At 36.1% G+C, this 20,981-nt stretch overlaps 1 protein-coding gene across 1 annotated transcript in view; it reads right to left on the minus strand.

Annotated features, from left to right (window-relative positions):
* The window catches only part of SMARCAD1 (SWI/SNF-related, matrix-associated actin-dependent regulator of chromatin, subfamily a, containing DEAD/H box 1), an 88,096-nt gene that overhangs the window by 19,142 nt on the left and 47,973 nt on the right, over window positions 1-20,981 (minus strand). Inside the window, exons 6-9 of the mRNA XM_052642000.1 lie at window positions 11,962-12,063; window positions 10,898-10,979; window positions 9,174-9,565; window positions 366-565 (exon numbers count right to left, since the gene is read on the minus strand). Coding sequence (XP_052497960.1) covers window positions 366-565; window positions 9,174-9,565; window positions 10,898-10,979; window positions 11,962-12,063 — 776 coding nt within the window. The remainder of the gene's footprint in view (window positions 1-365; window positions 566-9,173; window positions 9,566-10,897; window positions 10,980-11,961; window positions 12,064-20,981) is intronic.

The following is a 20,981-nucleotide window of genomic DNA, read 5'->3' on the forward strand; positions in this document are numbered from 1 at the left end:
CTCTTCGAAGCCCTAAATTAAGTAAAGAGGTAGCTAAAACCACCTTTTCAGGTTCTGTGACTGTGTAAGAAATTATCTGTCATCACAAGGAAAACGTAGGTTATGTAAGACCATAATATTTTTTCCCTCTAACTTACGATGTGATAATGGAGGAAAATATCCTGACTGAGGAGAAGGGGAGAGGAGATCAATGGAAAAGAATTCACACACCACTTATGGACCACTTTAGGAAATCCTGGTTTTCCCTTTTGACATTAGTTTTCCTATCATTTCCATGGTTAAGTTTCCAAGGCACAATATAGAAATAAAAAAAAAAACCTTACACAACTGAGATAAAACAATAAATAGGTGCATACAAGTGTTACCTTTGGTTTAGAATGGAGGGTTGCTCTGTGTTCCATCCACCTCCATTTCCAGTGAGCATGGTAACTTGTTTTGTCAGTTTATTTGAAATGTCTTCACATTTGTTCATAAGCCTTATAACTACATCCCTTTCTTGAATCAGTGTTTTACAGTGCCATATCAAATCTTCTGATAAGCCATTCGTTTTGGACATCTTTGTGAACTATGGCATGAAAAGAAAAATAATTTAACAGTTCAGATCTAGAGTCAAACGGAGAGTCAATCTCAATTTCTTTCTTTGTGATGGAAAAAAGTTTCATAAACTTTTATTAATGACCTTCCTTAATCAAGTGCAAAGACAACCGGCATTTTCATTATCATATTTCTCTTTGATAAATCTCACTGCCATCTTAAACTCATCATGTTGAAATAAAATACATCTTTCTCTTCAAAATACACAATCTCAAGCTTGTTACTTTGATTCTAGTAGCTGTTCTCTTATGGGAGAAACTCTAATGTAATTGTTAATGTCTCCTATCAGTCATTTTTTTGCCTTTAAAACTCGATTCATGTCTATCACCAAAGGTAACAATGCCAAATGTAATAACTGGAGACCAGATCTCTTATTTTTGTCACTTCCTATGAATATGACATACAGTCATATGACTATAAGATTAATTTTTCGGAAACATACTTTTCCCTATCTAGCATCAAAGTACAACCCCTCAAGCTTTCAAAACTCCAAGTATTGATATTGTCCCCTGATATTTTACCCTAACCTGAGACTAATACTTGGAAAGATACTGCCTGAATCAAAAGTTAACTGTGACCAATTTGATAGCTTGATTAAACTTAAAAATAATATCAATTTCAATACAAGACTTGGATAAATGGTTTTGTGTGAAAACTCAGAATTTCTTTCAAAATATATTCGTATTTATTTTTCTAAAGGAGATATTGACTACTTCACAGTGTAGAAGTTTTAACAGAATTAGAATTTTTCCACAGAACTGAAAAATAATATACCCTGAAATACTGTACAAAAAATATTTTTTGTGTAAACGATTAGAAAAAATCCCAGTAGCTATCTGAAAGCTGTTTGTTGGACAAAAAGAAAAATAAACAAAATTCAGAACAGAATAAAGCTAACTAAACTAAAACCATCTTATCAAGATAAGAACCACACGATTTTGACTCATGACATCTTACTTGGCATATTTTTTCAAGTTGTAACAAGAATCTCATTAACAACTCTAAATAATCCCTGTTATCACAATATTTCTAAGTTCACAGAAAAGCTCAAGCAATAGAAATTTAGTAGTGGATATACTGAGAAAATTTCATAAAAAAAGTTTATATTAATACTTTTTTTTTATATCTAACTTAGAGTAAGTTGGTAAGAAACGAAATTTTTAATCTGTCCCAAAGCCATATTATTACTGCACTGCAGGAATAAAAAACATAACAAAACAAAGCTGCAGCATGCCAAAAAATGGCACTATGAAATACGAAGTTATTTGCACACTACTTTGTATTTTCACAAGGACAAAATACATTCATAATCACAATGTAACCTTCCATTTGGTACTTTCAGGGAAAAGATTTACAGATAAAGAAGGGGATATGTAGGAATCAGTGCCTTGAAGATTTTAAGGAGGTTCTACTAGAACTTTAATTACAGTATTTTTATTTTTAAATGGAACCCCCCAAAATAATCTCATGTCTATTATGGGGCATGTGTTTGTGATATGTATGTGTGAGAGAGAACCAACAAGAATAGCCAGGAAAAAAAAAAAGGAACATACAGTGTGTGCTTTGTATGTGCCAGAGACTGCTAGGTAAGACTCATTCAGTCCCCACAACTGCAAGATCAGTCCACCAGTTCCGGATGAATAATCAAGGCTCAATTCCCAAGGTTACAAAGCAGGATAAAAAGACTCCAGTCAATGCTCTTTTCACTAAAAACTAGTAACTCCCCAAATAAAATAAAACTGTGAAAGTTATAAAGCAAAACCCCCGTTTTTCTGCAAATAACTGCCATTTATTGTGTTTTATTTTTAAATAAAATAACAATTTTATTTATCACTACCCTGGCTGGTAAACATACCTGGTATACAGACATATTCCCTGTTCTCATGTGGTTTACAGTCACTGGGAAAGACACACACATACAATTTTAAGCGTTAACAACTGGTATTACAAGTTGTTGTTCAGTTGCTAAGTCATGTCTGACTCTCACAAGGAAAAAAAAAACAGAAGTGCATGTGTATAATATAATCGAGGGAGTCCTTTCAGAGTAATAAGGCCAGAAATCGCAAAGAACAATTTTGACTCAAAAATGATCAATTTAAAATGTCAGAACTTAGAGAAGTAGGATATAAACATACATTAAACAAACAACTAACCAAACATTACCACTTCCTGATGAAAGAACACATCACCAACCATTTAATAGTACTGGTGGGAACATCTAATTCCAATTTTGTTACTTCTAATTCCACAGAAAATATAACCTGAAAAGCCCAAACTGGGAAGCTATAGAACAAACGATCCAGTTTCTTCCCCAAAGATTATAGGAAGGGTTGGGGCAGGAGGGAGGGAGAGAGGCAGAGAAAGGTTGGGGGAGACAGGGAATGGAGGAGTAGCAGGGAGGACAGATGAAACAAGATTCAAGCGGGTAACTGAAGCTGGTGATGAGTACACAAAGGTTTGCTGCTGCTGCTAGGTCGCTTCAGTCGTGTCCAACTTTGTGCAACCCCACAGAAGGCAGCCCACCAGGCTCCCCCATCTCTGGGATTCTCCAGGCAAGAATACTGGAGTGGGTTGCCATTTCCTCCTCCAGTGTATAAGGTGAAAAGTCAACGTGAAGTCGCTCAGTCGTGTCCGACTCTCAGCGACCTCATGGACTGCAGCCTACCAGGCTCGTCCATCCATGGGATTTTCCAGGCAAGAGTACTGGAGTGGGGTGCCACTGCTACATTATTCTAATTTTTCTGTCTAATATTCTTGTAGCGGCAACGATGGGGTGTGCAAGACACAACTCATTTTACAATGCTGTAACAGTCTGACTGAGACTTAGTGAACTTGACATTTTGGATATTTTTGAAGTCAAAGTTTCAAAACTTAACTCCCTGAGCGTCTCACACTCTTTACCCCTCTTTCCATACAAGACAGCCAACATTAGAGATGATCCAAATTATTGCTGTTAGTTTAGAATTTAGATCTAAGTAGTGATACACTGTCAATGAATGTACTAAGTAGTGATACATTGTCAATGAATGTAAGACATCAGTTTCATTTCTCATCAGAAAGAGAAAAAAGTTTCACTGTTTGATAAATTTCCTAATATTAGCTTTAGTAATAAGTAATAGTAAATGCAAAACATCTCTCTCATGTAAATGAAGACTCTAGGGAGCAGTTCAGAACTGGTAGAGTGGTTCCAAAAACCAAAACTTCTACTTTGTTGCTTCAATATCCTTGCATGTGGTTCCCAACATCACACCTAACAGGAAGAAGAGATCCTTTAAGGACTCTTCCAAAAATCACAGTATACTTCTGTTATATCTCACTGGACAGGAATTTGTCAAATTACCGAAGGCAGGCTAAAAAAAGTAGTCTTAAACATACTGTGGGTAATGTCACCTGTCATAAACCTGTTTTAAAGCACTGAGTGGGTTAAAAAGACAGAAAAACGATTTGATCCAAAAAAGTTTGACTCAGTATGTCTAGAAATGACACTGATGAATGAGTAGAAAACTACAATGGTTTCTTAACATTTCACTAATAATATATTGTGGGTATCTGCAGCTAACATTTTTCAAGAGACAGACAACTAACAGGCACTTACTTTCCAATCCTTAGACTGGTCAGTACCATAATTACAGCCCATTTACAGATGAAGAAATAGAGGAACAGAGAGAAAACTTGCTTAAGGTCATGTAAGTTGCTAGAAAATGTCAGAACTGGGATTTAAAACGAGGCCATTTAGCTCCACTCTATTATTCAATCACTTCCTAGTAGGTATTTATGAAACCAAGGGACTAAATAAAGAGGCACGAAACACAAAGAGAGAAAAACAAGGTTCCTCAGGATGTCAGGGAAATCAGACCCCAATGTCACAACTGATCATTTGACCTATGAACAACCAGTCCAAACCAGAGCAGGTCTTAAGACTCCAGAAGACTTTTTCAAGAAGATGAAACTGATAAAATATCTGAAGTGTTTAATAACTGAGGGGAAATTTAGACAACTAGGGAAGAGTCTAGAATTGAAGTAACAAGTATATATACAAAAACTAAGACAAGAATCAAGACAGCTAATAATTAGGGAAAACAAAATGCTGAGCAAGGGGAAAAAAGCAATCATGTTGCATATTACAAGGTTCAGTTATGAAAGGTATTTGCATAGTCTAACAAAGTAGATACTAAAAAACAGATTTTCAAAATTATCACATTATTAACATATTGCTAGGCCTGGGAAATGGGCACGTGAGACAGACAGTGAGAAGAGAGCTAATCCTACCCCAATGCTATAATGTCTTGTGTCATGTCAACAAATAAGCCCTGCAACTGATGGAAAAGCATTATGTTTATATTACCTAGAGGTACAAAAGCAATAAGAATCAGACAAGATATGGAAGCAATTATTTGCAGTTCAAGAAATGGGCTAGGAAGCAGATGGATTCCTATGGATTTTCAGGGAGAACAAGACTGTAGAATTATTTAACCTTTTTATCTAAATATATGCATAAATAATAAACATTAAAAAATCCAACATTTAACTTCAAAATATTTTCATCAAGTGTGTGTGGAGGTAGGGGAAATGGGCATCTCCCCCTTAAGAAAAGGTGTAAGAAAACTACTGTTATGTCACTGCTCTGAAGACAAAAAGCATTTAACAATCCTGTAAGTTACTTAGCTTCACTAAAACAAGACTTAAGAAATACAAAGTACTCTGTAAAAGCAGAATCTACTAAGAAATCTAAAGTTATTGATGAGCATAAAAATATGACCCTAATTACATAATGTGAAATATACAAACATACACATAAACAGATGAATGCTCAATAAATCTTAAGTGGTAACTATCCTTGGTAGAATTTTGGCTAAACTTGACTTTTTTTTTTCTTCTTACATGAACTGTTTCAACTTTAGACAAAACAAATTCTTTAAAAAAATGATAAAGCTATTTCTTTCAGAGGGAAAGAAAAAGTAATTGATAGTAACTGGATAATTTCATGAAAAAAAGAACATCAACATGGCCCTGATTACCATCTCTTTGATTAAAAAGTATTAATGTTTTTAAAAGTCACAAACTGAAGTACCTATCTCCTGCCACCATGTGTCGCTCTTACAGCACAAGTAACTGAATTTCTACAGGAAGGGGAAAATTGTTTAAAAGCAGACTTAATTCCCCACCTAAATAAAAAGTGGCACAGCAGCTTACAAAGTACTCAAATGCATATGTGATTTCAAAATAAATATTTATCAAACTTACAAAAGTGAAAACAAAGCCTGAATACAGCAATCTTCTTCATTTTACTGAAGCCACCCTATCAGGAAGTAGTACACATCACAATGCATCAAGTAACAAATTCACAGACATTTTACAATAACCACCAGGAAAACAAAGCGAAAGAAAACTTGCAGTATAAGTTACTAGAGGATGGGAGCAGCACAACAAGGCGCTTAGTGTTTCCATGTGAGCTAAACCTTGTTTGCTTGGTTAATAGTCAAAGAAAACTGCATTTATACTGATCTAAATGTTATGGAAGTAAATGCATACATGAAAACATTTTAGGTTGAATTATTTACAAAGAGTTAGCTACTCATGAATCTTCAGTTGATCAGTATACACTACTGTTCTGATTAAAGTATAAAGGTGCAACATATAAGATCACAGACATAATAGTATCTCCACCTTACTTTGCACAAAGCTAAATAAAAATTCAGTAAGCGGTGGATGAACTGGTGCCATCAAATGTGTGAAATCTGGCAATAAAAACGCCAATACCACATTAACAGTACATGTTTTTAAACTAATAACATTTTGGCTGGCTATATTTCCAAAGTACATGATTTAACAATGTGGCTTCTCACCATAAGCACATACTTTACTGCTATTAAGCAGAAAAATAAGAGAAATGGAAAAATTATGAGGAAAATTGGACAATCTTTAGATTTTCATTTTTAAAAAGGATATAAAGCTGCAAACAAATACCCTCACATAATGCACTTATTTTGTTAAAAAAAAACATAATTTTCCTCATGTAAAGGTGACTAGAATATCTCAGAGTATTTTTTAAAAATGTACTTCTCTGACAAAGTCATAATCATATTGTTCAACTTAACTTTTGTTTAAAAGACACTAAGATAATTTTCACATTCAAATTAATTTTATAATAAAATAAGACAATGAAATACTAATGATTACATTTAACCCATCAACGTCATGGAGACTGTCATCTGGGCAAAAATCATAATTAAAATAGATGTGTATACTTGATTTATTGGCTCAGTTTTCACTGTAATGAAATATCTAATGAGTTTTTAAAGCTCTGCCAAATTCTCCAATCCTTAAGACTAAAATAAGCCTCAATAATAATATCTAGTTTACTAGACATTGGTACACTGCTCTTAATATGCCTTGTAATTTTCACTTGAGTATGACTGAGGGACGTAATTAAAATTTCAACTAATTCTCATAGGAATTTCTAAAAATAGTAGTTATGAAAACAAAGGTAAATGCTATTTGTTTCTGTTTGAAGTAGCTCACAGGTGTGTTAGCAAGCCTCTCTGATTAATAGGGAAGAAGTAAACTATAACATGCATTTTCTTTTTTTTTTACCAAAATGTACATAATACTGACTTTCCTTTAGTAACTTTTAAGACGTTAAATTGCTCTTTAAACTAGTCTTATTCAAAATTCTAAAGTAACTGAAAGGAGAAGTTTAAAGTCCTAAACAAATTAAAACGTAAAGCTCATACACACTGACCTGCTAATTTTAACTGTTCATTTTCCAAAAGTTACATTTACTAACTTTTACTAACATTTACTAATTTTCCCAAAAGTTACATTTACTTTTTTACTAAAGCACTGTATATGCTAAACTCAAGTGGCCAAGTTTGCTTTTTAACTGCTATATAAAATAATCAACATAATATGAATGGCTAGTGAAAACAGTCTCTGTATTCAACTTTAAGAAAGGGGGCAAGATGCTTTAGGAGGTTTAAGTAGATAATCTCCAAATTCATGTCAAGACTAATTTAAACTATGCCAATTAATTAGTAGGGGAAATATGCTTTCTACATGCTAAGTTGTTGAATATTTTTCAAAGCATCTGGGACATATCGCTCTGGTATAATTTACTTTTACTGTAAGATATGTGGGCAAGTGGTTACAGTGACTAAACACACTGGCGCAGATAACTGCATTCCTTATTAAATAAATCAGAATCTCAACAAGCCTGAGCAACCCAACTCTGCAACAACACAGGAGACCATTCAAGATTAAAAGAAAGAAGAAAAGGAAGAAAATAAGAACAAGAAAGCCCTTCAGCAAATACTTTAACAAATAAATCACTTAGGCAAAGCCAAACAAGTTTTGAAAGGGCCTGCTTTGACAGATGTTCTCTGTAAAAGCAAAAGCTTTAGGCAAAATGAATATCTTTATTTATTTATTTTCAAACCCACAGAATATCAGTAATGTTGTGTCTTTATTTTCCAAATAATTTAATTTTTAAAAAATTGCTATTTACAAGCCACTGTTCAGGGACCTCCCCCCACTGACACTTCAAGATACTCATCAAGGGAACTCAGGTTCACACAGATTTGGCAAAGCACAAAATTAATCACAAAGCAACTTTACTCCTTAAGTTAGAGAATAAAACTTAAAACTTTATAAAGCATCAAGAGTTACTTCATATTCTAAAGCTATAAAAAATCATCTATATTGCTTTCACAGCAGGGCTTGTTTAGAATTCATGCTCGAAAAGCCCACATTTTCATAAAAGATAAAGCAAAATTTAAAAGACAAGAGTTCTTATTTTTTTCTCTATGAATAAGATTTGCTGAGTGTTGACATTTATAAAACTCAAAATACAGGTATTTTAGATAAAACTTGTTCACAGGAAATGAAATTCCAGAGAATGATCATGCAAAGTGTACTTACCAATGCTTATGCCTTCCCTTCACCTAACGCTTGAATTCTAGGCTTCCACACACTTTTCTATCTTTCCACTTAAAAACGCTGCAGCCTGCTACACTCCATAAAATGGCCGCGTTGTTTAACCAAGAAAAGCATGTTAGAGATTGAGCTGTCACTTTCAAAAAGAAAAAGAAAATAAACAACTACTTCTTTTGTGGTGAAGCATAAAACACTTAGGCTGGCATTTTGAATCATGGAGCTCCCCTGGATGTTGCTATTGCTCTTCAAGTAGTTGTTGTAAAATTTCTGCCACATTCTTGCTTTCTGCATGGTGTCTCAGCAGTAACAGATCAGAACAGGCTAGCAAACAACTCCTTCCTTAATGGTAAGCTCTAATTTCTTCTTCTGCAGTGAAATGAACCAAGTTTCTATGCAAAAAAATGAGTGACAGTATGCCCAGCCAATCAGCTTAGGGTTTTCCAGGAAAATCACCCCCTAATTCATTCAAAATTAGGTCATATGACACTGTTTGAAATACTATTGGCTTAGAATGGTAAGTAATGTTTGACTCTACACAGGATAAGGCCACCCATCTATGCTTCCCTAGGCTGAAGACACCTTGACTATGAACGGTACAGTGAAAACACACACACACTCACAGAGGGGGAAAAAAAATGTAGCCTTACCAGAGCTTCCCAACTATTAAAGGGCCGGAGTTCTGTTATCTTCTGAGCCTTTTTCTGAGAACACTGAGGAATCAAAGTAAGTTCACCAATTGAAGCATCTTGAAGGAAGTGGAGGATTTTACCTTTATAGCCATCCTCCATCACTTCTTCACCACTACTATAGTCCTCGTCTAGCGAACTACCAACATCAGAACCTGAATCATATTCAGAGTCTTCAATAACTCTTTTAGGATTAAATACATTTTTTTTACGTTTCTTGTTAAAACCATTTTGTGGTTTCATGGAACATTTCTGTTTCAGTTTTGTTTTAGTTGCATTTTTAGGATAATTTTGACTTCTTGAAGAAACCTCTTTTCCATTTGGAAACTCACTCGGTGAAGCATATTGCATATCTGAGTACAAAGAAAGACAAAAATAACTATATTAGAAAGATATAAATTAAATATAAAGATATAAGACTTCATATAAGATATAAGATTTCATATAAGAAAAATATTTAAAACAGTATTCATGTGTTTTTCAATGCAGAATTCAATTACAATTTATTGTTACATCTTGATTTGCCTTAAAGAGAAATACTGAAGTAGAGTATGAAATTATACAATGAATTATTAGTTTCAAAAACAGGTGATAACTTCTTTCTTAAAATGAATTAAATATAAATCCTCATTTTCTATCAAAGATCCTGAGAATGTAAATGGCAGCTGCATATACATAAGACACCCATGATGGTATTTAGCAGCTCCATCCCCAGGCCAAAACTGATGGTTGTTAGAAAAACAATGCTCATCATAAATTAAAACTATCCGTTTTATAATTAATTTTCCCATTACCTATCTCCACTATTCATCTTTACTAAAGATGGTTCTTTACTAAAGATAGGTTCATCTTTACTAAACGTGATTTACATATATTATTAAAAAGCACCACTACTTTATCACTGATTAATCTGTTATATTCCATGGATTTCTAAGATGTCTGTGATTGAAGGTACATTTATTTTACATACTAGTAAGAAATATGAACAATTAATCTATAATCATTATTTTATTATCTAGAATGCTTTACTTATTCAAAGAGATTTGAGACTTGCACATTTTCATACATTCATTTTTGTACATGTATTAAAAAATAAGAAAAATAAACTGAATTTCTTCACATTCGTAATCCTTCTCTTCTGAATATTATTTCAGACTCAGAACTGATGATACTGGTGGCTTTCTTTTCTCCACACAATACCATTCTCTGTGCCATCAAGAGCACTTGTTGTACAGCATTACCTAAAATAATTCACTAATAAAAACAACAAAAAACCTGCAGCTATTGTGTTGGGATTTTAAAAAACTGGCTTTGTAATTAAGAAGAGCTAGTCTACTTGATTCCTACTTAAGAATGTTACTAAACATGTGTTGTTCAACTTCTCCCCACTATTTCTCTACCCTTATGTTTCTAAAGTTAAAAATATTCCACTATGGGATCAGTGAGTTTCTTCCATGCCAGCGACACTCACCTTATACTGATACTGATGCTTTTGATATGCATATAGTGTAGGTGAGGACATCTATCTTACAATGATTACAAGGAATACAGGGAACTGGTTTCTAATATCTCTTGCAATCCCATTCTCTGGTTATTAACTAATAGGTTTACTATTTTCTTACATACTACAATATAATAAATTGGGAAATATGAATTTTCTATAATAATATAGAACAGATAATTACCTTGGTCTTCTGCAAATACTTTTAAAGATTCTAAAGCCTCTGTGTACATCCATTCATGTTCCTTGAGTACTTCCCTTAATTCCTAGAAATAAGTCATTGATCTTTTTATTAAAAATCTAGAATTAATGACTTGTTGAAAAGTTTTATACTTTAAAAAATAAATCACTTAAAAACTTAAAAGAATTCATATCTGATGATTTCACACTTGCTTTTATGTTGCTCTTTACAAATGCTTTCTGTATATACAATTTCACTTCCATAAATATACAACAGTCTTTCTTCAAAGGGCAGGAAGCTTGACAGTTTTTGCATTTCTACTCTTGCTGTGGAGTACTCTGAACACCAGAATATCAAAAAATGTTTGCTCAGTTTAACTTCAACATGCAGTTAAGCTTTTTCATAAACTGATAACTTCAAAATGTAATTTGAACATATGTAAAGAACCAGTATAGCAACAAGACTTTGCCTTTAGCTCATCAGAATTCAGCAGATGTGTGTATACCTGAATAAATCAATACTGGTATAAATGTATTCCCAATGTGAAACAAATAATGTGTTTCCAAGCACAATATGATAAAACAGAGGCTCTTTTAGTAATGGCATGCTCACCATGGGTCTTTACTGACTCTGAAAGTATTTTTACTACCTAGCAAATAAACTAAAGATTATGGAATATAAAGGCACTAAAGTGGATATTACACTTTAAAATTCTTTACAAAAAAATCAAAGGTTGAGAATATGAAGAAAACTAAAAGAAGTTACTTGGGATTATAGATGACTTTGCATTTATATATGAGTTGACAACTATTACTACAATTATATTTATTAAGCTTACATGATGTTATCATTATAATGTTGATATTATAGTATCAACTAAGGCAAATAAACATGGTAAACAAGTTATACAAATATGTTTTATAATATTGATAAACAAGAGTTAAATTAAATATAATTAGAAAAATACAAAAATCACTCTAAGCTTTTCATGCAGTTGACCTCAAAGACTATCTATTTTGTAATACAAACAGCACACACTGATTAAATACCTATATATGAGTACTCACCTCTTTATCAAAATTGGGAAATTCCTTTTGTAATTTCAACACAATACTTTCCTGCTTTTCCCAGTTAGTGCTAGACTCTGCAGATTCATTTGACTCTTCTCCCTAATGGGGACAAAAGAAAAGAGAACCAATTTAAGAGATCATCAGGAAAAACAGTCTTAACACAGTCACATTTATATTTTGACTTGATTTGAAAGCTTTCACATTCCATTAAGAATTCAAAAATGCTTTTTTTTGTTCATGTGAAAGTTGACAAATTTACATCTTAAGAATAAAAATATAACTGGTTTAAGATCACTCAAAGACCCTGACTACATATCCAGTAACTCATACTTCACTCATATTGATACAATGCTCAAAATGAGAGATATTTGGTAAAACAACTAGAATGATACTAAAACTAACTTGAAATAATTCAGGTATAAATATTAACTGCTGAGTCACAACATAAAAGCGACACAGTTAACAAAGAAACTTGTATGTAACTAAATAATATATAAATTAAACATTAATTTGGGAGTAACTGGCTACTCATACACTATCTCTTTCCTCTGTCACTTAACTTCATTTGAAGAAACTGGTTCCACATTTAAATAAAAAACAAACAAACAAACAAACAAACAAGATCTCTTGGGTTCACATATAGGAGAAATCTCGTATTTTGGTCAATCTAAAAGCATCTATTTACGTTGCTAAGAACTGTACCACATGCTCTACACACAAAAGAGAAAAAAGTAGCTTCACACTTTCTCTTCTACCTCCTTTCTTGTCCAACAACACTGCTATTTTTTCTTTCATTACCTAACAGAGAAATATCTAAATTGTGAGCAATACCTCCCTCACAAACAGGAATAAGAGGAAGTTCCACTAGCTAGAGATATAAATTGCTAAGGAAGTTAGGAGTAGGAAGAAAACTGGACTTGTTTTTTGTAATAGTAATAGGCCTGTTTGGGCTGGAGCACAGAGACTACGGAAAGGCTATAAGGTTGAAAAATTAAACCAGAGCTCATACTGCTTAAGGCCTAGAATGCCAAACTGAGGTCAGTCTTCATTCAGAAAGCAATGAGATTTTTGAGAAGGGGAATAATGAAACACCAATATTTGGAGAAAGCACTGAAAAGCTATCCAAAATTCATTCTGCCATCCTTGCTTTACAGATGAAGACACTGAAACTCCAAGAACAATCCTTTTAAATGTCACAGATGGACAATGACCAGCTGGGGTACAAACAGAAACTTAGGTATTTAGATCAGTGTTTTTCCATTACCTAAGTGTTTCCTAAACTTTAGTTATTCCCACAGAACACTCATGATTTTAAATAAGTCAAATGTCATCAAAGGATGAAGGATAAACAAATCGTAATATGCATATAAAATAGAATATAACTCTGTCCTAAAAAAAGGGAGGGGGGAAATGAAGTACTTATACATGCTACAACATAGATGAACCTCAAAAATATTAACCTAAGTAAAAGAAGCCAGACACAAAAGGTCACATATGATTACATTTATATGAAATCCTAAGACAAAAAGCCAACTGGTGGTTGCCAGAGGCTAGGGGGAGAAGAGAATGGGGAGAAACTGCTTAAGATATATAGCATGATATTACTGGGTGATAAAAGATTTTGGAACTAGATAGAACTTATATTTGCAAAACATGGGGAATGTACTAAATGCCACTGAACTCTTAAAGGTTAATTTTATGCTACGTGAATCTCATCTAAAGAAAAAAGTTATTTGGAAAATAGTTAACCAGTCGATCCTAGAGGAAATCAGTCCTGAATATTCATTGGAAGGACTGATGCTGAAGCTGAAACTCCCAATACTTTGGCCACCTGATGCAAAGAACTGACTCATCTGAAAAGACCCTGATGCTGGGAATGATTGAAGGCGGGAGGAGAAGGGGACGACAGAGGATGAGATGGTGGATGGCATCGCTGACTCAATGGACATGAGTTTCAAATAAGCTCCGGGACTTGGTGATGGACAGAGAAGCCTGGCATACAGCAGTCCATGGGGTGGCAAAGAGTCGGACACAACTGAGCGACTGAACTAAACTATCTTTTGGGAATTAAATATATTAAAGCACGTATTAAACATTCAGCAGGTTGTCTATCACTTGCTCTTTATCTTGGACCCCACACTTCTGTCAGCTCTGCTAATCCCTGATGACTGAAAATACCTATGCAGTTCAGTGGTTATTCTGGAACTTCACAGAAGCCAGGTGATACATGAACTCTGTGCTCAAATCGTATCAGTGGGCCCAAGAGTTATGAATCAATCCTGCAGTTACACTTCTAGTTTCAGAATGCAGAGTCGGAACTGACATATTTGGCACTGGCAGAAATTCCACATCAGCTCCTTGACCCATGGAGTAAGGGCCATAGCTGTAGAAAATACCAAATCTAAGGCCCTAGAACTGTCCCTCTGACAAAGTAGCCACACCATATCACTGAAGGAATTGCAGGGATTGGCACCACCATCCCAGATCCCAATGTAATGTGCCTCCTTGGCCTATACCAAAGCAAATGGGTCTTAGAGAATTATTTTAGATTATCATACGCAAACAACAGATGATGACCCCACATGTAGCTCCTATACCATATGTATTTTTACTGGAGAAAATCAATGTTACTACACAATTATTAGTCTAGCAGTAATTAAGGAAGACAAGAAGAAGCTATTTTCACCTGGGCAGGGTTAAGTGATGAAGGAGCAGGGTAAGTGATGAATACACCTTCATGCTTTCAGGGCTATAAGTCTCAACTCTCTTTCAAAAATTATTACCTAAGGACTTTGATAGTTTTGCAGAGTCCACAGTGTATCACTTTGGTCCTCTACACTGAAGACATCACGTAAGTTGGACTTAACAAGGAGGAGGCAGTGGTGGTTTTTACATGGCCTTAGTAAGATATACACATGCTACAGCGGCAAATATGCTAAATGCTCAGTCTCTCAGTTATGTCTGACTCTTTGCAACTCCATAGACTACAGCCAGTCCAGGCTCCTCTGAATTTTTCAGGCAAGAATACTGAGCAGGTTGTCAAGTCCTACTCCAGGGGATCTTCCCAACCCAGGTACTGAACCCATGTCTCTTGCATCTCCCAGAACTGCTAGGTGGATCTGTTACCATTGCGCCACCTGGGAAGCCTACCACCCTCAAATTCTGGGGTCCACCACTTTCATGAATTATATGAAGGTCCAACGTGAAGCATGCTGCAAATTTTACTCTGAAAAGAAAAAACAAAAGACAAATGGCTGGACATTGCTGCCTCTGATAGAGAGGTACAACACTTTAGTCGACCTCTTGGGATGCTGGAGGCAAGGTATACTTCAGTTCAGTGTATGCTACTCTGATCTGTTGATGAAGAATCCGTAAGACTGTTAGGAATGGGGCCTAGATCAAGAGGAGGCTTTGGAGTAGGTCCAGGATGCAATGCAAGTGCTTTGCCACTTAGGTTTTGTGACCAGCGAGTAGACGCATTGCTTATCAAAGAATCTGTGGCTCATGAGGACGCTGCATAAAGTCTCTGGCAATCCCCAACAGGAAAATCACAGCAGAGACCCATGTGGCTTCAAAGAAAGGTCATGTCCTCTTCTGCTGACAACTACAGTCTGTTCCACTATAACATGACACATCCATTTTCAAAAATTATTGCACCATGCAAAATCATGAAAATAAAAAGCCACTGGGCTGAGGAAAATTGTGTTACAGGTATCACGTTCAAGAACTTCATTAGTTCAGTTCAGTTGCTCAGTCGTGTCCAACTCTTTGGGACCCCATGAATCACAGCACGCCAGGCCTCCCTGTCCATCACCAACTCCTGGAGTTCTCGCAGACTCACGTCCATCGAGTCCGTGATGCCATCCAGCCATCTCATCCTCTGTCGTCCCCTTCTCCTCCTGCCCCCAATCCCTCCCAGCATCAGAGTCTTTTCCAATGAGTCAACTCTTCGCATGAGGTGGCCAAAGTACTGGAGTTTCAGCTTTAGCATCATTCCTTCCAAAGAAATCCCAGGGCTGATCTCCTTCAGAATGGACTGGTTGGATCTCCTTGCAGTCCAAGGGACTCTCAAGAGTCTTCTCCAACACCACAGTTCAAAAGCATCAATTCTTCAGCGCTCAGCCTTCTTTACAGTCCAACTCTCACATCCATACATGACCACTGAAAAACCAAAGCCTTGACTAGACGGACCTTAGTTGGCAAAGTAATGTCTCTGCTTTTGCATATGCTATCTAGGTTGGTCATAACTTTTCTTCCAGACTGCAGTCACCATCTGCAGTGATTTTGGAGCCCCAAAAAATAAAGTCTGAGACTGTTTCCCCATCTATTTCCCATGAAGTGATGGGACCGGATGCCATGATCTTCATTTTTTGAATGTTGAGCTTTAAGCCAACTTCTTCACTCTCCACTTTCACTTTCATCATAAGGCTTCTCTGCCATAAGGGTGGTGTCATCTGCATATCTGAGGTGATTGATATTTCTCCCAGTAATCTTGATTCCAGCTTGTGTTTCTTCCAGTCCAGTGTTTCTCATGATGTACTCTGCATAGAAGTTAAATAAGCAGGGTGACAATATACAGCCTTGACGTACTCCTTTTCCTATTTGAAACCAGTCTGTTGTTCCATGTCCAGTTCTAAGTGTTGCTTCCTGATCTGCATACAGATTTCTCAAGAGGCAGGTCAGGTGGTCTGGTATTAGTGACCCATTAAAAAAACAGAAGGAAATCTTAAAAGAAGGATAGTGCATTTTTACACATTAAATGATTAAGAAATGCATAAATACTCCAATAAATATGAACTCAAGTCTGCTTGGAATGTGAGCATTGGAACGGCTATAGCTTATGAGTTACTATGAAATAGTAAATGAAGAGTTATATGAAAATGGGCAGCAATGGAAAGATATGCGTCACTGTCCTTGTGTCATCTCTAGTGTATGGCTGAAAATATAAACATTATGTTAAAAATAAGCAAATAAATAAAATCAATAAATGTCAGCTACTTTACTAGCCTCCTGTTCTCATATTAAAAGTGCCTGGAAGGTTGAAGATTCAACTGCATTCCATGTACAACTCTCCTACTATGTTCAGCATTAAAACCAAATTTGTATCTTCACATCAGTACAATTGTTTTCAGTGACGTTTAAAATGCCAGTTAACACTGCTAATCTGTCACGATACAGCTTGTTGAATTTCACTGTCACTGTCCTCAACATCATCTACATCCACATGGCATCAGCAGGTTTTTGGTGAGATAAAAAGGTTGGGACCCTAGCTCCTCAATATCCTCATTTTCTATCTCCTCAAATCCAATCTGTTTTCCTAAACTAACACTTGTGAATTTAAAACATTTCTCTGAGGGTTCAAGCTCTTCAAAATCACAAGTCACTGTGAAGAAAAATTTTCCACAATACATAATGCAAACACTCTTCTGTCATCAGTCTAGGCTTCTAAAAATGGTGGCACTGACTACTCCAAAGTTAAGCTTCTCAAACTTCTAAAACCATATTTGCATCCTCACCTTCAATTACAGTAATTAGTACCTTAAATGCTCACTTTAAATAGTAAGTCATAAATGCTGCTAACACATTTTTACTAAAAGACTGTATCAGAGAATGGTGTTTGGAGGCAAACGAAAAAAAAACTGGGGTTGAGTTCAGCTTCTGTAGAGGGACAGGCTTGATGAATTATAAAAATTTTAAAAGCTAAGTGTTTTCATTTGGGTCCTATTTTTGCAATAATTCTCTATAGCAGAGAAGAATTAAGTAAATATATCAATGCAGATTTGGCCAGTCCATCCATTTTTGCTACAACTAGTCCATGGGTCTTTAAGAGTTGGATACAACTGAGCAACTTCATTTTCACTTTTCACTTCCATGCACTGGAGAAGGAAATGGCAATCCACTCCAGTGTTCTTGGCTGGAGAATCCCAGAGATGGGGGAGCCTGGTGGGCTGCCATCTATGGGGTCACACAGAGTCAGACACGACTGAAATGACTTAGCAGCAGCATAGTGAACTCCAAGACTAACTTGAACAGTTCTCTTCAGAGGTTCTGTTTGTTAAGTGATAAACTACCCTGGGCTTCCCTGGTGGCTCAGTGGTAAAGAATTTGCCTGCCAACGCAAGAGACTTGGGTTAGATCCCTCGGTTGGGACGATTCCCTGGAGGACCTGGCAACCCAGTCTACTATTCTTGCCTGGGAAATCCTATGGACAGAAGAGCCTGGTGGGCTCCAGTCCACAGGGTTGCAAAAGAGTTGACACAACTGGCAGCTAAACACCAATAACAAAACTGCCACTGTCTTCAGCTCCAAATCTCTACCTGGAGTTGGTGCTGAACATTACAATACTGGTACTTTCAAAGCTTTAAATTCTAGAGTACATTTTCTATCTTTCACATTTGAGTCTTTTGATGCATGTGTTCATTAACAGATACCCGTTTCATCAAAATTAAGAATTTAATTCAATATACAGCTGCCTTGCCAGTTTACTGCTGCACCACTGTTATAAAATTATTTTGTAGTTTCCTCATCTGCATTCATCACTTGGTGTGACAGCTGATGGTCTCAGAATTTGTAACATCATTTAAAAATACTACAGCAACCACTACTGACACTAAGAGAAGGGAGCATATGGTGATTTCCTATTTAAGATCTTTATATGCACATATAAAGGTACACATGAAAATGGCTGTTTTAGATTTTTTCATCCTTTGGTTTTTAATCCAGATGTTGAATCATTTTCCCTTTCATTTCTTCATGCTTCTTTTTACTGACTTCATAGCATTTTAAGGTGGCCCAGCCACATAACTTTCATTATTTGTGGCACTCTGATGGTCCACAATGTGGATTCCTTTATGCCTGTATCTACCACATGTTCTCATTTCTTTCCAAACATTTGTTTCAAGCCTCTCCTCAATACCTTCGCTTTTCTTATACATTGCCTGGTATTTATTTCTCTTTTTGGGGCCACATCCCACAGCATGTGGGATCTTAGTTTCCTGATTAGGGAATGCACCTGTGTCCCCTGACTTGGGGAGTGTGCAGTCTTAACCACTGGACAACCAGGGAAGTCCCTGCTTGGTATTTCAGAACCACAATGTTTAAGTATGTTTGAGATGTTGAATGAGTGCTTTCTTCAAATAGAATACTTCACAAATGTGAAAGAAGAGAAAAACACAAACTTGTAAACTGATCTTTGTGAAACAATTCTTGGCTTGAAAGGGGGGGGGGTCTTGACAAGACCAAATGGCTGACATGGAGTATCAAGTGATCATGAGATGGGAGCTGTTATGTGACCTCTTGTGTGATCTACCAAGACTGTATCTGAGCATGAGCAGCAGCATCCCATCCTCAAGCAGAAAAGGTGATGGTGTATTTGAGACTGTACTTAAGCAGGTTCAGGAAGCACAAATAAGCTGCATGTACAGGTGTCTAATTCTGCTTTACTGTTGCCCCTCCATCAACAACATCTATTGCTCTATGGGAAATTCTTGATGTTCAGATAAAGTGGGAGAAAAATCTTGAAATTATTTTACAAAGAGTTTACATAACTCTTAGTTAGAACCAGCTGAAAGTGAACAATGTAACAAAATTCTACTTACAACAGCAGTGCTGTACACAACTTTGGGTAGTAAAACTTAGTGTCCATTTTATATAGAAAGAGATGGCCAGAGTACAGATAAATGGATATATCATGGACAGTAGCTCAGCAGAAGAACGAGAGTGGAAGATCAGTGACCAGAAGTCTGGGGAGGAGGTGCACTATAGAAGTTTTTCTGAGAACAAAATATAAGGATAAGAGCATCCCATATGAATGCTCAGCAAAGGATGTCTAATGCATAGGAAGGAGCTTTTAATAATCATGGGGACAAGATGCTTCATCCTGGGAACCAAAATAAGATCCCAGCCACTTGGATGCATGCTCAATGTGCCTATACACAAGCAACCATGGCAACACGGACTGAGTCTGCGCAGGCACATCAACAGGACTTTCTTAAAACAAGATTTACCCGGCTATGGCTACTGCTGAGTATTTGACCTGCCAAGAGCAGAGGCCATCAATGAATTCCCATGACAGTGAGACCCATTCCTTGAGAGATTCAGTCAACTGTCTGGTGGCAAGTTGATGACATTTAATCCCTTTCATCATGAAAGGAACACTAATAAGAAATTTACTTTGAGTATGGATTAGCCTTTCCTACCCACCTGGATTTGGCAACAGCAGTTATGGATTGAACTATGTCCCTCCAAAGTCTTCTGCTGAATTATCCCCAGTTCTTCAGAATACGACCTCAACTGAAGACTGGCTCTAAGTAATTATTACTGAGGTAATCAAGCTAAAATGAGGTCATTAGGGTGGACCCTAATCCAATGAAGAAGAGGAAATGTGGAGACAGACAAGCACACGGGGAGCATACACTGTAAAGATAAGGCAGAGGTCTATAGGTCAAGGAACACCAAAGACTGCCAGCAAACCACCAGAAGCTAGTCACAGAGGGATGTAACAGCCTTTAGAAGGAAGCAACCCTTCTGATATCTTGATCTTGGACTTCTAATTTCCAGAACTGTGAGATAATATATTTCTGTTGTTTAAGCCACTCAGTTTGTGGTCCTTTGTTACAGTGCCCCTAGGAACCCAAAGGCATCACATACAGATATATAAAAAGCTTTAATCGATTGCTGTGACACAGCAATCAATGTTTCTGACCAGGGGAGCCAATTTCACTGCAAGAAAAGTACATCAAGGGATTCATGCCCAATGGAATTCACTGATCTTACCATGTGTCTCAATGCCTAGATGCAGCTGGCTTACAGAGCAGTGGTATCACTTAATGAAAATTTAGAATGTGCATTTGTTGATAACACCCCACAAAGCTAACATGCTATTCAACAGACGTAAAAGCAAAGTGAATGCTTTGAATCAGCCATCAGTAAATATTATGCTATTTCTTCCATGGCCATTATACACAGGTTTATGAACTAAAATGTGGGCCTACTCTCTTATACTAGTGGTTATTCAA

This window comes from Budorcas taxicolor, chromosome 6 (assembly GCF_023091745.1).
Source record: "Budorcas taxicolor isolate Tak-1 chromosome 6, Takin1.1, whole genome shotgun sequence".
In the NCBI taxonomy this organism is placed as follows: Eukaryota; Metazoa; Chordata; class Mammalia; order Artiodactyla; family Bovidae; genus Budorcas; species Budorcas taxicolor.